The sequence below is a fragment of the Zootoca vivipara genome, chromosome 13 (genome assembly GCF_963506605.1).
Source record: "Zootoca vivipara chromosome 13, rZooViv1.1, whole genome shotgun sequence".
NCBI lineage: Eukaryota > Metazoa > Chordata > Lepidosauria > Squamata > Lacertidae > Zootoca > Zootoca vivipara.
This window is the reverse complement of record NC_083288.1, coordinates 33,731,850-33,746,408: the sequence shown is the minus strand read 5'-3', so window position 1 is coordinate 33,746,408 and position 14,559 is coordinate 33,731,850. Positions and strand designations below refer to the sequence as shown.

At 46.0% G+C, this 14,559-nt stretch overlaps 1 protein-coding gene across 1 annotated transcript; it reads left to right on the top strand.

Annotated features, from left to right (window-relative positions):
- Window positions 1-499: 499 nt before the first annotated feature.
- LOC118095482 (sulfotransferase 1B1-like) lies at window positions 500-12,984 on the top strand. Its single transcript, XM_060281581.1, has 7 exons — window positions 500-1,082; window positions 4,499-4,627; window positions 4,730-4,827; window positions 5,297-5,423; window positions 7,251-7,345; window positions 8,407-8,587; window positions 9,415-12,984. The coding sequence occupies exons 1-7, from the start codon at window positions 902-904 to the stop codon at window positions 9,525-9,527; spliced, it is 924 nt and encodes a 307-aa protein (XP_060137564.1). The 5' UTR covers window positions 500-901; the 3' UTR covers window positions 9,528-12,984.
- Window positions 12,985-14,559: the final 1,575 nt, after the last annotated feature.

Below are 14,559 nucleotides of genomic sequence, written 5' to 3'. Positions count from 1 at the left end.
CTCATGAGAAGAGAAGAATCCTTGGAAAAGACCCTGATGTTGGAAAGATTGAGGGCACAAGGAGAAGGGGACGACAGAGGACGAGATGGTTGGACAGTGTTCTCGAAGCTACGAACATGAGTTTGACCAAATTGCGGGAGGCAGTGCAAGACAGGAATGCCTGGCGTGCTCTAGTCCATGGGGTCACGAAGAGTCGGACACGACTAAACGACTAAACAACAACAACAACAACATACCCAGAGGGGCTCTTATATCATTCCTCCATTAGCTATTACAGTACTTGCTATTATCTCTTAGTTATTATTTTTTTACACACTATGGCGCTGAGCCAAATAATTTCAACACAGGAAAGCCAATGGCTCCGATAAAATCCCTCCACCAGGCAATGGAAAGAGTTTACTGGTAGTTGTGTTTTGAAAGAACTTGTGTGAAGTCTGGATTTCCTTCCTGCTTTTCAGGCTGAGGGTAGAAGAAGCAGCCAAGATTCTTGGATTACTTGCAGAGGACTCTTGAGATCTAGGCAAACAGCAGACAAAATGAACAAATTGGAGGTTCTTGGAGTGTTCGGAGAAAAAGTATAGAATTCAGTCTGCCTATACTCCACCCATCCACCCCCTGCAGCCATTCTGTTGGCTGGTAAAACAATGGGCTGGGCTGAAATGATAAAATCTAAGCTGTTTCCTGGGGTTGGACTTTTCCTGAATGAGGAACTCGCCTGTTGCCCTTTAGATTGCATAAGAGTGATGAAATAAAACAGGCTGGTAAGCAACTGTGCCTGGAAGCAGAAAGAGAAGCACAGTTGTGGAGTGGAAGTGGAGAACTTTCTTAGAGAATACAGCAACTCCAGAGGGTATACGCAGGAGGCTGCTGCTTTCTTTGTGATACCCTTGCATCTCAGACCATGGCCAACCAAGCAGACTACAACGACTTCTTGCACGAGCACAAGGAGGTCTTCCGGAGGTTCCCGCTGGAGCTAGTCCATGGGATCCCCCTGATGGAGCCCATTGCTCAACAGTGGGCTCCGATTGAAAACTTCCAGGCGCGGCCAGATGACTTGCTTCTCTCGACTTACCCCAAAGCAGGTGAGACACCAGAAAGGGGAGCAAGCGGGGTGGGGAACTAGGGCTGCACGACTGCAGGAGGAAAAACAGAAGATAAGGGGGAGGGCCACAGCAATCGTAGGTGCCACCCTTCCAAGGAAACGGGTGGGGTGGGGTGGGGGAAGACCAAGGAGACAAACCTCAAAGTACCCTCAAAGTTCTCCTGTTATCCAGGAAATAAGGATGAACTGTGAAATGTACTCGGAGTCGAGAGTGAATTTCATGCTCTTTATTCAGCTCATAGTCATCAAGGAGAAGAGGAGAAGAAGAATGGCTCTTTTCCCAAAACCATCTGCTTATATACATTATTTACACAATGGGCCTTGCGTGATTGGCTACTTCAGGGCTACACCTGTGGGCCAATTATATTGTGGATTGACTTCTGCCTGCAGCCTGATTGGCTGCTCCTACAGGCCAATCAGGTAGCAGATTCACTTCTGCCAGCCGCCTGATTGGCTGCTCCAGCAGACCAATCAGGTTGCGGATTCTCTTCCACCTGGAGTTGGATTGGGTAGCTCCCGCTGATTCTGAATCCTATTGTTCTAGGATTCAGCTCAGTACATAACAAACTGTTAGGGAGAAATTATATGCAGATCGGATCACCTTTAAAGCCGAAGCAACCTATTTGGCACTCTCCAAATTTTGCAATCCAGCCAGCTGATGTGTACAAAAATTAATATACTAAAGGTAAAATATGCATCCAAATGCATGTGTGAGTGAAAACAGCATAGAAAAATGCATTGTTCTGGGAGAAATTGCTATGCAAAAACGTGCATGTTAGGCAAAATTCTATATAAAAACATGGAGGAATTTCGCACTAAAAGGCTGGTGAACTTTCATGGTGACTTTAAAATGACAACAACACAGCAAACTGGCATGGAAATGTGGAGAACTGAGAGACTGGAAAGGTAAGAAACAGAGAGAATCCAAAATTGACAGATTTGCCCATCCTGGTGACTGCTGCTCTGGTGAAGAAATGCACTGGGCCCAATAAAACAATCGGGAGAAAGGGAGCAGAAATTGAGGTTTATTTCCTTAGGTTGGCTTCATGTGTTTGTTTTGCTGTAAAAAGGACCCCTGTAAAGGGACCCCTGACCGTTGGGTCCAGTCGCGGACGACTCTGGGATTGTGGCACTTGGAGCCGGTGTACAGCTTCCGGGTCATGTGGCCAGCATGATTAAGCCACCTCTGGCAAACCAGAGCAGCGCACGGAAACGCCATTTACCTTCCCACTTGGAGCGGTACCTGTTTATCTACTTGCACTTTAACGTGCTTTCGAACTGCTAGGTGGGCAGGAGCTCGGACCGAGCAACGGGAGCTCACCCCGTCGCTGGGATTCGAACTGCCGACCTTCTGATTGGCAAGCCCTAGGCTCAGTGGTTTAGACTACAGCGCCACCTGCGTCCCTTGTTTTGCTGTAGGGTTGCTCAATTGTCTCTCACCTTAGGGAGCTACATAAATATGTATCTTGGCAGAGGAAATGGCTTTAAAAGCACAAAAAAGAAAAGAAAAAGTTCTTTCCGAAAGGAAGGTACATTATTTCATAAACGTAAACATATGCATAAGTTGTTGTTTTTCCAAAAAATTGTTTCATTGTGCAATGTGCAAAGCATTTATTTATATTTTAAGTGACTGCAAGATGCTTGAGTGTTGAAAGCCCTCAGGACTGAGGAGAATGATATTAAATAAGTGAAACATACAAGTAGCAGACATGTTGTTGCTTAGTTTTTTTGTACCTGCTGCTCAAAAAAATGTAATGGAGGCATGAGGGGGACAACAGTGAACCAAGTGAACCAAGGCTGTGGCCCTGCAGATGTTGTTGGACAGGTCAAGCTAGCATGTCCAATAGTTATACTGTACATTAGAGGGGGAGGCAATGTGGGCAAATGCTCTTGCATTTGTTTGATCTATGGATGAGGGATAAAGTCCATGCAGTTCACATTCAAGGTATACCTGCCTAGTCAGCACTTTTGGAAACAATATGTGAAGCAAAACACAGTCATGTCCTGGCTCCTGCTCCCCAAAACCACAACTGAGGCTCTTACTTATTTAAAGAAATCTTTATTCAGATGGAGCGCTCCTCTGGAGCTGGGAATTGGGAGCAGGGCAGGGAGTTCCAAAATGGGCTGAGCAACAAATATGTCCCAACAAGCTTCCCCACTCCTCCCGCCAAGTTTTTAAAGTTGAGGTGTGACGCACTCACTCGTAAGACTTTCTTGCCTTGCAGGAATGCTGAGCATGAGCTCTGTTGTGGGTAACAAGGCTGCCTCCTCCTGTTCAGCCATTCCCCTTGGCTTATAAAAGCTTTCCCCAGCTTCCACGGACAAACTGGCATCCCTATTACCCCTCCCAAATGGCTGAAGCCAGAGTGGAAAGGGGAGATCCCCTTTCTCCACCCCTTGTTCCCATGGTATAGTCCCCCACTTCTTCCTGTTCCTCTGTCTGGGCCAAATTGGATCCCAACAGCACTTGTGGGGCACTTGTGGGGCTGATAACATAAGCCTTCAAAATTCACACTTCTTTAAATTTTGCAGTGTAGGTCTCCAACCAAGTAACATGTAGAAAAACATGACAGATTCACCAAACCCTGACTTCAGCTCAGCTAAGATTAGTCAATTCACCTCAGGAAGCTAATTTGGGGCATCTTCAATGAGCCGTGCATTGTATGGAACTGTGGTTTTATTTTTACTGCCAGGGAGGGGAGAAAGGTGATTGTGGGATTGGTGTGTGTGTGTGTGTGTGTGTGTGTGTTGCCTTAAATGCCTTAAATGCCAAAATAATTGGGGTCCCTTTACCTTTTAATCTTTCATTAATTTGGAAATATTGGAGTCAATCTGTCAAGTATACAAATTTCCTCAAAATCCTTTAATCTTAATTTATTGTTTTTCTCTTCTAATAACATTTTGTATGTTGCCCAATTTTCTTTCATGGTTTTCTTTTTCACAGCTACTGCTTCTATAGGTGAGATCCACCAAGGGGTTTTAGGTTCTAGGTAAAGGTAAACAGACCCCTGACCATTAGGTCCAGTTGTGACCGACTCTGGGGTTGCGGCGCTCATCTCGCATTATTGGCTAAGGGAGCTGGCGTACAGCTTCCAGGTCATGTGGCCAGCATGACAAAGTCGTTTCTGGCGAACCAGAGCAGCGCACGGAAACGCCGTTTACCTTCCCGCTTGGAGCGGTACCTATTTATCTACTTGCACTTTAACGAGCTTTCAAACTGCTAGGTTGGCAGGAGCTGGGACCGAGCAACGGGAGCTCACCCCGTTGCGGGGATTCAAACCGCCGACCTTCTGATTGGCAAGCCCTAGGCTCTGTGGTTTAACCCACAGTGCCACCCGCGTCCCCATATAGAGGTTGTAGCAGATTTCTATATTTACTGTTCCTCTGGGCTTTCAGGTACCACATGGATTCAAGAGATTGTTGACCTGGTCCTTAACGGCGGCGATGTAGAAAAAGCTCGTCGAGCTCCCGTGTACGTCCGGATCCCATTTCTAGAAATTTGCTCTCCACCCCCGGTGCCTTCAGGTGAGCCCAGAGAACCCACACATGCAGCCCCACTTGTTAAAGAAAAAAAACCCCACAGGCAGCGGACTAACTCATCCAACCCTTTCTCTGATTCTTCCTTAGGGGTCAGCATTCTGGTAGATACCCCATCTCCTCGTGTGATCAAAACCCACCTCCCCTTCCAGCTTGTTCCTAAAAGCTTTTGGAAAAAGAAATGCAAAGTAAGTAAGTGTTGCTTGCCTCATCCCTTCCTGCCACCCCCCCACCCCTCAATCTTGCCCTGAAAGAAGAAGAAGAAGAAGAAGAAGAAGAAGAAGAAGAAGAAGAAGAAGAAGAAGAAGAAGAAGAAGAAGAAGAAGAAGAAGAAGAAGAAGAAATTTATTATTTGTACCCCGCCCATCTGGCTAGGTTTTCCCAGCCACTCTGGGCAGCTTCTAACAGAGATTAAAATACATTAAAATATCACACATAAAAAACTTCCCTAAACAGGGCTGCCTTCAGATGTTTTCTAAATGTCAGGTAGTTGTTTATCTCTTTAGCATCTGATGGGAGGGCATTCCACAGGGCGGGCGCCACTACCGAGAAGGCCCTCTGCCTGGTTCCCTGGAGCTTTGCTTCTCGCACTGAGGGAACCGCCAGAAGGCCCTCGGCGCTGGACCTCATACCACTCTTCCTTCTGGTCCCTTGCAGGTGATCTATGTTGCTCGTAATGCCAAGGACAACCTGGTCTCCTACTTCTTCTTTGACCAGATGAACGTGACACAGCCAGACCCTGGGCCGTGGGATGGCTATGTTAAGAAATTCATGGAGGGCAAAGGTCAGTTCTAGGAGAAGGAACTCATCTTGAATAATTAGTACTTGTTGGGCATGGGGAGGGTGGGGTACAGAGGGTGCCCTGATTCCCTCTCCATGATGAAGGGGGTGTGATGAAAGACCCTTGCTTCCGTCTTATTTATTCTACCTCTCCTGTTATTAACAGAACTAACAGGTAGGTAGCCGTGTTGGTCTGACGCAGTCAAAACAAAATAATAATAAAAAATCCTTCCAGTAGCACCTTAGAGACCAACTAAGTTTGTCATAGGTATGAGCTTTCATGTGCATGCACACTTCTTCAGATACACACTTCTGAATAAGTGTGCATGCACACGTAAGCTCATACCTATGACAATCTTAGTTGGTCTCTAAGGTGCTACTGGAAGAACTAACAGGGATGGTCTGGGGTAAGCCGAGCCTCCCCCCATTGCTCCCCTTAGCCTTTCTGTATTCCCTCATGCACTCGAGGGTTTTATTCTATTTCCTCTTCTTTTATACAAAAGAGAGTCCTCTTCCAGCACAACCGTGGCCAAGTACCTATTAAAGTTCAGGGCTGTATCTGAGACTATCACTTGCGCCCACAGTATAGGGAGTTCTGCCTCTAAGAATCCCTTTCTGTAAAAGCTTGCCCCTTCCCTGAGGTAACTTTATGACACCCTGGGTCTGTCTGCCTGGCTCGCCCTCTTGGTGCACCCCAAAGATACAAACTAACAGTTCCACTCTTGAAGGAAATGTTGTCTTTTTAATGGGTGTCCTCATGAATGAGTTTCATGTACCTTGGCTGGAAAATAACACAGACAATTTTCTGATTGGCACTTTAACACTGGAAATTTTATTTCTCACGAACGTAATGGTTGCTTTAAGGTATTCCTGTTGTACAAGCTTGGTTTCAGTGGTAATAACATTGTTACTCATGTACTAAATAACCCAAACTACCTAACCTAAACCTACTCTCCTAGACCTTCTTTTCAACCACCCTCACACTCCCGCTCCCCAGCGCCCTCTCAACTGACAAAACGGCTGTCCCTTCTCTTTAAACATTCAACCATTCCCCTCCTCTCATGGAATGTCCAGTCAGGCGACACTGAGTCTGAGTTAACCCTTGATGGGTCGGGTTGATAAAGCTATAACAAACAGCGTAAAAACGTCACGGGGGTGTCTAATGAATCAGAACAGCAGCAACTGAATTTTCTGAGACCCACCTTGAATCTCTACAGCATTGCGATCCCCCTTCTATCAGGGTGCTGCAATAATCCACATCAGTTGAAGGCCACCGAGTTAGAGAGAAAGTATCTGGGGATTCCTGGAATTTATAGATTCATGTAAAGCAGGTTCCATTGGTTTTTCTTCGCCCCCCCCCATTTGCTGACTCGCACAAAGCCCCTTTCCTGTAAAAAATACTTCCAGGTTCGCGAGAGGATTCCCGGTTTACAAACAGATTATTTTCCGGAAGCAAATAACAAGATCTCGTGCTTTACTCAGCTAGTTTTCTAGAAGTGCCTTTAACGCCATTTGAAACCTTTAATATAACGTGCAAATTAAAGGTTAGGGAAATGTCAGGAAAACTGAACAATTCAGCCTTTACCTCCTAGCATCCCTGACCATTGGTCATGCTGGCTGGAGCTGAGTCCCCCAACATCTGGAGGGCCACCGGTTTCCCAGCTCTGCTACATACATACCTGGAAATAGGTACCCCTGGTACAGAGTGGGACTTACTTCTTCTAAGTACACATGGATGGGATAGCACTGTGGGATTGCATTGGACTAATTGATTCCTTTAACTAGGTGACAGACTTAATCCTTGTTACATCTTATCTCACTTGTCACTCAGTTCCCTGGGGCTCTTGGTATGACCATGTCCGGTGTTACTGGGATGAGAAAGGAAACCACCGCATCCTGTACCTCTTCTATGAGGACATGAAAGAGGTGGGTGTAGAATATGAATCAGACAAAGGCCTGGTTGAAGAGGAATGTTTTCGCATGGTGCCTAAAGATATATAAAGGCGGCTCCAGATTACCTTCACTGGGGACAGCATTCACTGGTGGAGGAAGAGGAGTGCGGGGGGAGTGCACCGCCCCCGACAGCGGGATCCTGGTGGGGTGCCATCATGGCTGCCCCCCCCCGCCTGTGCTGGGTGCCACGCCACCGCAGGCAGCGTGCCACGCCCCCAGGACGCATACCATGCCCCTGTGGGCGGCACGCCACGCCTCCGGGACGTGCGCCAGCCCCGCCCCCGCCTGCTCTCCGCCCCCCCCCCCCCGGTGCCAGAGCATGAAGCTCCGCCACTGAGAGCATTCCACCAATGAGGAGCCACTACAGAAAAGGCTCCGTCTCATGTTGCCACACTCCAGACTTCACATGGAGGAGGTACACAAACAAGGGCCTCAGGTGATGAATGCAGAGTCCAGGGAAGGTATTGCGGTTGTGATCCATTTATGTATACTTTCCTCTAATGTATGCATTTCTTGTACACCTTTTTTTGTTGGCTCACTTTCCTGCAAAATTCAGAGAAATCTGAACTTCAGAGCTGCATTTCAGTTCGCTAATTGTTTCAAGAAGTGCAAATTAGTAGCATTGCATTAAAATGCGAACTCAGCCAAATTTATCTCCCATCCCTGGAAGTAATACAAATCTCCCAGCATGTGCAGAGGGCATGTTCCTCACTCAGGTTGCCCTCAGAAATGTGAAATTTAACACTGCCGCCTCCAGGTCAAGGCTGTGTGATGCACAACTTGGGGGGGAAAAGTGTGTTTGAAACAGAGAGTCATGTGATGCAAAAGTAAATTTATCAAGTGCAGAAATGTGGAAGGGATCCAGAGACCATTGGGTTTTGCTTCTTGAAAAAGAACCAGCCAGACAGTTAGTGTTTCCTTCCCGCACTCTCAGGAACCTCAGAGGCATTCTGGAGCTTACAGGCAAACTGCAGTCCCAAGTTGCTCTGTTGCGACCTCACTCCCATCCACACCCATCTGTATGTCTCCGCCAGGACTTGGCTCGCGAGGTCCGTCGTGTGAAAGATTTCCTGGAGGTTGAACTGTCTGAGGACGCCCTTCAGAAGATTGTCCACCACGCATCATTCCAGACCATGAAGAAGAACCCAATGACAAATTATGAGACCGTCCCCAACGTCATCTTCGACAAAACAAAAGGCAACTTTATGAGGAAAGGTGAGTAAGTGACGCTAGTCTTTTAAGACCTCAAAAGACGTTGTTTCCGGCTACACAAGTTCATTTGCCCCCCCTTCCCCCACAAAGAAGGGTGAAATTGGGAAGTGGAGTGAAGTTTAATCTTTTATGCAGTCTGGGCCCAATGTATCACCCAGAGAATGTTTCCAGTGGTCTGAAGTGCATTTTGCTAACCTTAGACTTTTGTAGGGAATCAAAGTGGTTACTTACCAAGAGCTTTCTTATTTGACGATCATTTGTAGTTGAGTAAGATTGTCTTTCATGAAAACGGTCTTGATATTGAGTCCATAAGTGACTGTGGAGACCAATTCTGGATCCACACATCCTTCCACAGTGGGGACATAGGTTTCTGGGTGGGAGTTGATCACGGTGAGGGTTTGCCAAACATGCCTTCCTCTTAGCTCATTTCTCCTTTTCACCCTGAGTTGGTGCTTCTTCAAAGTCCATGACATCTTTGGTAAAGGCCATCCTGAGAGCTTTAGGCTGCTATCTTAGATATATCTACATGGAAGTTCCACCAAACAATGTGGCTTACATCTGAGCAGATACACATAGGTAGAGTATACAACATATGTGCTCAGGCCACAACCTGGGTAATATGTACAAAACCTAAATGCAGTGTGCTGGACACCCTAAGGATGACCTTTGTAAATATAAAGGTCCTGTATAAATATAAAGGTCCTGTATAATTATAAAGAAAAAGAAAGGCAAGTAATAGTTATCACAGAAACCCCCTATGTTAGGAGAGAGGATGCCATCTTTCAAAGTGGTCACAGGGTGAAGCTCTCTCTGCTTCTGAATTTCTTCAGGTGAAGTTGGTGACTGGAAGAATTATTTCACAGTGGCTCAATGGGAGGAGTTTGACGCAGATTACCGGCGCAAGATGGAAGGAACGACCCTGCGTTTCCGGGATGTATTATAGACTCAGAAAACTGCCGCTCTTGTATTTTATTCTTGGCCAAGAAAAAAATACAAATTATTCATCGATTTGAAAATAAGAGGTGGCTTCTCCCTACTGGACCTAAGGTTATATTATGAGGCATCCTGCCTGTGCTGGCTTCGGGAATGGATAATTTAAAATAATACGAATATTTTAGACCATATCTATGGCATGAAAAGGCAAAAGTTCATAAAGGATTCTTGAATCATTTTGTAAGAAAATCAATTTGTGTGGTATGGGAGAAATATAATTTACTAGAACAGAAAACACCATGGTGGCTTTCCCCACTGGAAGCGATATCCTTGAAAAATGTAAATATGAGAAATGACTGGGCAGCAGAACACCAGTTGAAATTGAAGGATTTTGAGGATATGAGATTTATTAACTGACTGGTTACAATATCATCAATTAAATTATTTTTAAAAGATAGATAAAAGGAAGGGTTTTAGTAATGAAACTTCAAGGTTTAAAAAGGAATTGTTGGGAAAACACTGTAAAATTACTTTCTAAAACGGGTAGATTGCTTTTGGAATGGTATACGAAAGATTACCGTAAAAGGTTAAATCAGCAATGATACACTGGGTGAGAGATCTGGAGTTTAATATTCAGCTTTCATCATGGAAGAAGTTATGGAGAACTGATTTGAAATTTACAGCATGGCATAACCAGCTCGGGGGGTGGGGGTGGCGGCGGGCGCTGCCTGTGCCACCTTTTTCCTCCTTAGTCTCAACATTGCCTTGTGCAATTCAGCAGAGAGGAGGATGGGGACAAAACTATAATTCTTTGTCTCTCTGCCAGGCACCTGCTCTTGCTCCACCTATTGCTGGTCTCCCTGCCTTCCACCCAACCAGCCCCAAAGGGCACCAGCCATCCAGCACTGGTTACTTGATTCAGGTGAAAGCCAACAAGTCCCAACAAAATGCAGCAAAGTCCAGCAAGGTCCAATAAGATTCAAAGCGGCCCAGCCAGGCCCACCAAAGTTCACCAAGGTCAAATGAATCCAGCAAGATCTAACAAGTTCAGTCCAAGAAGTCCAGCACAGTCAACCAGTACAGTAGGGTCCAGCAAGTTCAGCAAAGTCCACCAGAGTCCAACAAAAACCAATGGGCTTCCAAAAAACCCTCCCAAAAAAACAATATTGCAATCACAGCTTTAACATGAACTGTTATTTGACTTTAATTAACATTTCATTGATACAAAAGCTGTACTCCTGGGGCTTTTTGGACGTATTGCTGAGCTGTGGCTTAGCACTGGAGGAATTAGTTTGGTCTCTTTCCCGACTCAAACACTCCCTTCTCTTCCTCTTGTGTTGCCAAGAATAGGCTTACAGAAGCTTTCTTTTCCATTTTTTGTTAACCATGCCTTCTCGCTTTGTCTGAAGACGGGATCGTGATTTAATGCTACCCTATGGCCAGTTTCAAACAGCCCAACTTCAAGCCATGGTTTGTGAAGCTGGCTTGCTTGTTAGCGTTAAGCACAATCTTCATTTTGGATGAGACAGCCTCTGTAAAAACATGTTGCGCTGCAGGCTTATATATTAGCAAATTAACCAGGCTTGCTTTGTGAAATTTATTAACATAGGAATAATTCTTGGTGAAGATGATTCTCTTGGAAGCCTGCCAAGGCTCTTGCCTTGTGTGAGTTCAATCTCCTAGAGTGAAATGGGTCTTTGGGGAACTAGAGGAATGGTCAGCTGCACAATCAAGCTGGGGTGCTCTCCTATGCAGAAGGTTGCGTACAGGAAGGACAGAATCAAAAGAACAGCACAAAATAAAGCTCTGGCCTCCTGTATTCATCTAATTTTTAATTATTATACTGGACCTTTTTGCAGGACTACAGCACATAGCAAGCATAAGAAACCTTTCAGCTGTAATGCAAACAGAATCAAATTTGCAGGGAAACAATTCCCAAATTGCATTTTAACAATAACAGTAACAAACAATGTTTCTTTCTCGAGAGTGTCATCAAATGCCTGGAAAACGCCCTCTCTAATTGTTCCCCCCTCAGCAAATATAAAATGGAGACAAATATTTTTATTCTGATCATACTACTTGTTTATCTATCCATTTCAGGAACGATATTATCAAGCCCCCCCCCCCCCCGCCACAGTTTTGTTTAACCTCCTTAACTATGTAAAATCCCTTACCCTATTGTTAATCCCAGAGGTTCATTTTCAACGGTAGATATACTGCCATGTCTCCAAATTATTTCTAGCAGCTTCCATATAAACAGCCAACACATTACAATGGACCCGACCAAGTTCACACAATAAATCCATGGTGGATTTAAAATTTAATCCCAGTTTCCACCCCCTCTGCTCAGTAGACCATAAGGCCTACCGTATCTGTTTCTACTTCCTCAAATGGGTAAGGAACATTGTTACTGATTTCCTTTCATTCTTTTGTTTTTCTTGTGAAAGGGATGGGCAAAATTCCAGTGAATGTACTCCGGGACATGAGATCTGAACCACTGTGGGACACTGAAGAGGGGACAAAGGCATCATTCCTACATAATAAGCCAAAGATCAAACTGTGTCATGATTGTTTGCAACGGTACATGGTACAGAGCAGCAGTCGGCAGACATCAGGCTTGTTGGATCTGTTTAGATCAAGTGTGGGGGACCTATGACCCTCCAGGTGTTGCCATATTCTGAAGAGCAAAAAAAGAGGACACAGAGCCCCCACCCCTGGGCTAAAGCCTAGTGTCCAAGCACATGTGCTGCAGAGGCCCAGAGTTCAAATTCCAGCTAAAAGCTTCAGGTAGCAAGTGACGAGAAAGGCCCTTTCTCTGCTTGAGCCTCTGGGATAGATAGCAAGGAGGGTGTGGGGCAAGACAAACTCAGGTGTTTTATACCTGTGTCGGCATTAAGCACCTTAAGATAGAAGGAGCCCAACTCCAGGTTTATCGCTTCGGCCTCTTGTACAGCGCCTAGTACACAGCTGGGTGGGGAGCAGCAAAACGTAAGCAGCAGTGATTTGGGTGTACAGGGTGGGAGGAAGGGCTTCTTGCCCTCACCCCGGCTGGACCCTGTGAAAGGGGGAGATGGGCGGGCAAGTCCTCTGCTGCCCTCTCTCAGCTCCCAACAGCCAGACACATGCTTCAATCTCACCCTGGGCCCACCACACGAAAGGGAGAGGTTCAAGTTTGCTCCTCCCTGCGTAGCATCACGTCTTGCCTCACAAGGCTCCCTGAGCGGCTGAAAGGGAATTAACAAAGCGGAATCTTTTGACCCAGATGTGGAAGAAGCCAGATGTGCTGGCGACTTTGCAAGTCACCATAGGGATAGGAAAATTGTAAGAGTGGCCATAGTCTGTTGACACGGAGGAGAAACGGGGGGAACTTTCCTGTTTTCTTTCTGTTTAGTAGCATTGCCACTTACTAATGGTACCTACTAATGGTGCCAAACAAACCAAACAAACCTGGACATTTTGCCTTATTTTTTAAAAAATTGCCTGGATGGAAACCTTAACCTTGAAAAAGAGGACATGGGCTGTACAACTGAAGTGGAATTCGCACTCGTGTGCAACAAACCACTTAAAAAAAAACTTGGACATCTTGCAGCAAATAAAATTCACTAGAAAGCGTGGGATAACATATGCGGTATTGTATCATGGCCCCAAAAACAAAGGTCTCCTCAATGAGCAGCTGATGTTGTATGACAACCCCACAAAGAAATCAGGATGAATGTTCTAGAAACAGGTCATCTGGAATAGAAGTGTCCCTAGGCAATAAACAAACGGGAGTGTTGCTGAGCACATCTGGAGCCTAGAAGTTTGCTTTCAGGAACAGAAGAACTAAACTGAACTTTCACTAAAGATTGGGAGGGGGGCGGGTTTGATTCAGTTTGCATTGAAATCTGTACTTTGTGAAACAATACACAAATCAAAGCGCAGCAAACCTTCCACATTTGCACTTTTCTGAATTTTGTGTAGTAGTTCTCCAGCCAAAAATATACATACAAAGGTAGTAGTTCTGAAAACTTTTCCCTCACAGACCACTTGAAAATTGCCAAGGGTCCTGACAGACCACTTACCAGACCATATTTTTCTGCCTGTTGAAGAAATTGTTATGTACTGAGCTGAATCCTAGAACAATAGGATTCAGAATCAGCGGGAGCTACCCAATCCAACTCCAGGTGGAAGTGAATCCGCAACCTGATTGGCCTGCTGGAGCAGCCAATCAGGCGGCTGGCAGAAGTGAATCTGCTACCTGATTGGCCTGTAGGAGCAGCCAATCAGGCTGCAGGCAGAAGTCAATCCACAATATAATTGGCCCACAGGTGTAGCCCTGAAGTAGCCAATCACGCAAGGCCCATTGTGTAAATAATGTATATAAGCAGATGGTTTTGGGAAAAGAGCGATTCGTCTTCTCTTCTTCTCCTTGATGAATATGAGCTGAATAAAGAGCATGAAATTCACTCTCGACTCCGAGTATATTTCACTGGCGACGAGGATGGGATCCTGCTGAGCTGACCGCCACCACGCACTGCACCGCAGCACCGCCACCTGCTGCACCGCTGCATCGCACCGTGCATCCAGGCTTCAGCTCCAGGACCCAAGGAAGCCAGAATGGCAACCGACAGCAGCTTCTTGCCATTCAAACCAGCATCAGGAGACTGGGAAGGGTACGCCGCCCGTTTCAACTTCCTCCTGCAAGCGAAAGAAGTCACCAACGATGCCATGAAGAGGGCGACATTCTTCAGCGTCTGTGGAGAGGAGACGTTTGAAATCGCCCGGGCTCTCCTTGCACCTAGAGATGTCGCTACCGTCTCTTACAAAACAATAATGGAACGGCTGAAGGAGCACTTTTCACCACAGCCCTCGGTGGTAGCTTGCCGAAATGCCTTCTACGCAAAGCGGCAAGCCCCGGGGGAAACCATAACTGGGTTTGTGACCTCCCTCCGCCAAGCCGCCCGGTTATGCAACTTCTCAGAGTTGGAGAACATGCTTCGTGACCGCCTCGTCGGTGGCCTGAGGGACGAGATGTTGCAACGACGCCTCTACGCCAAAAAAAG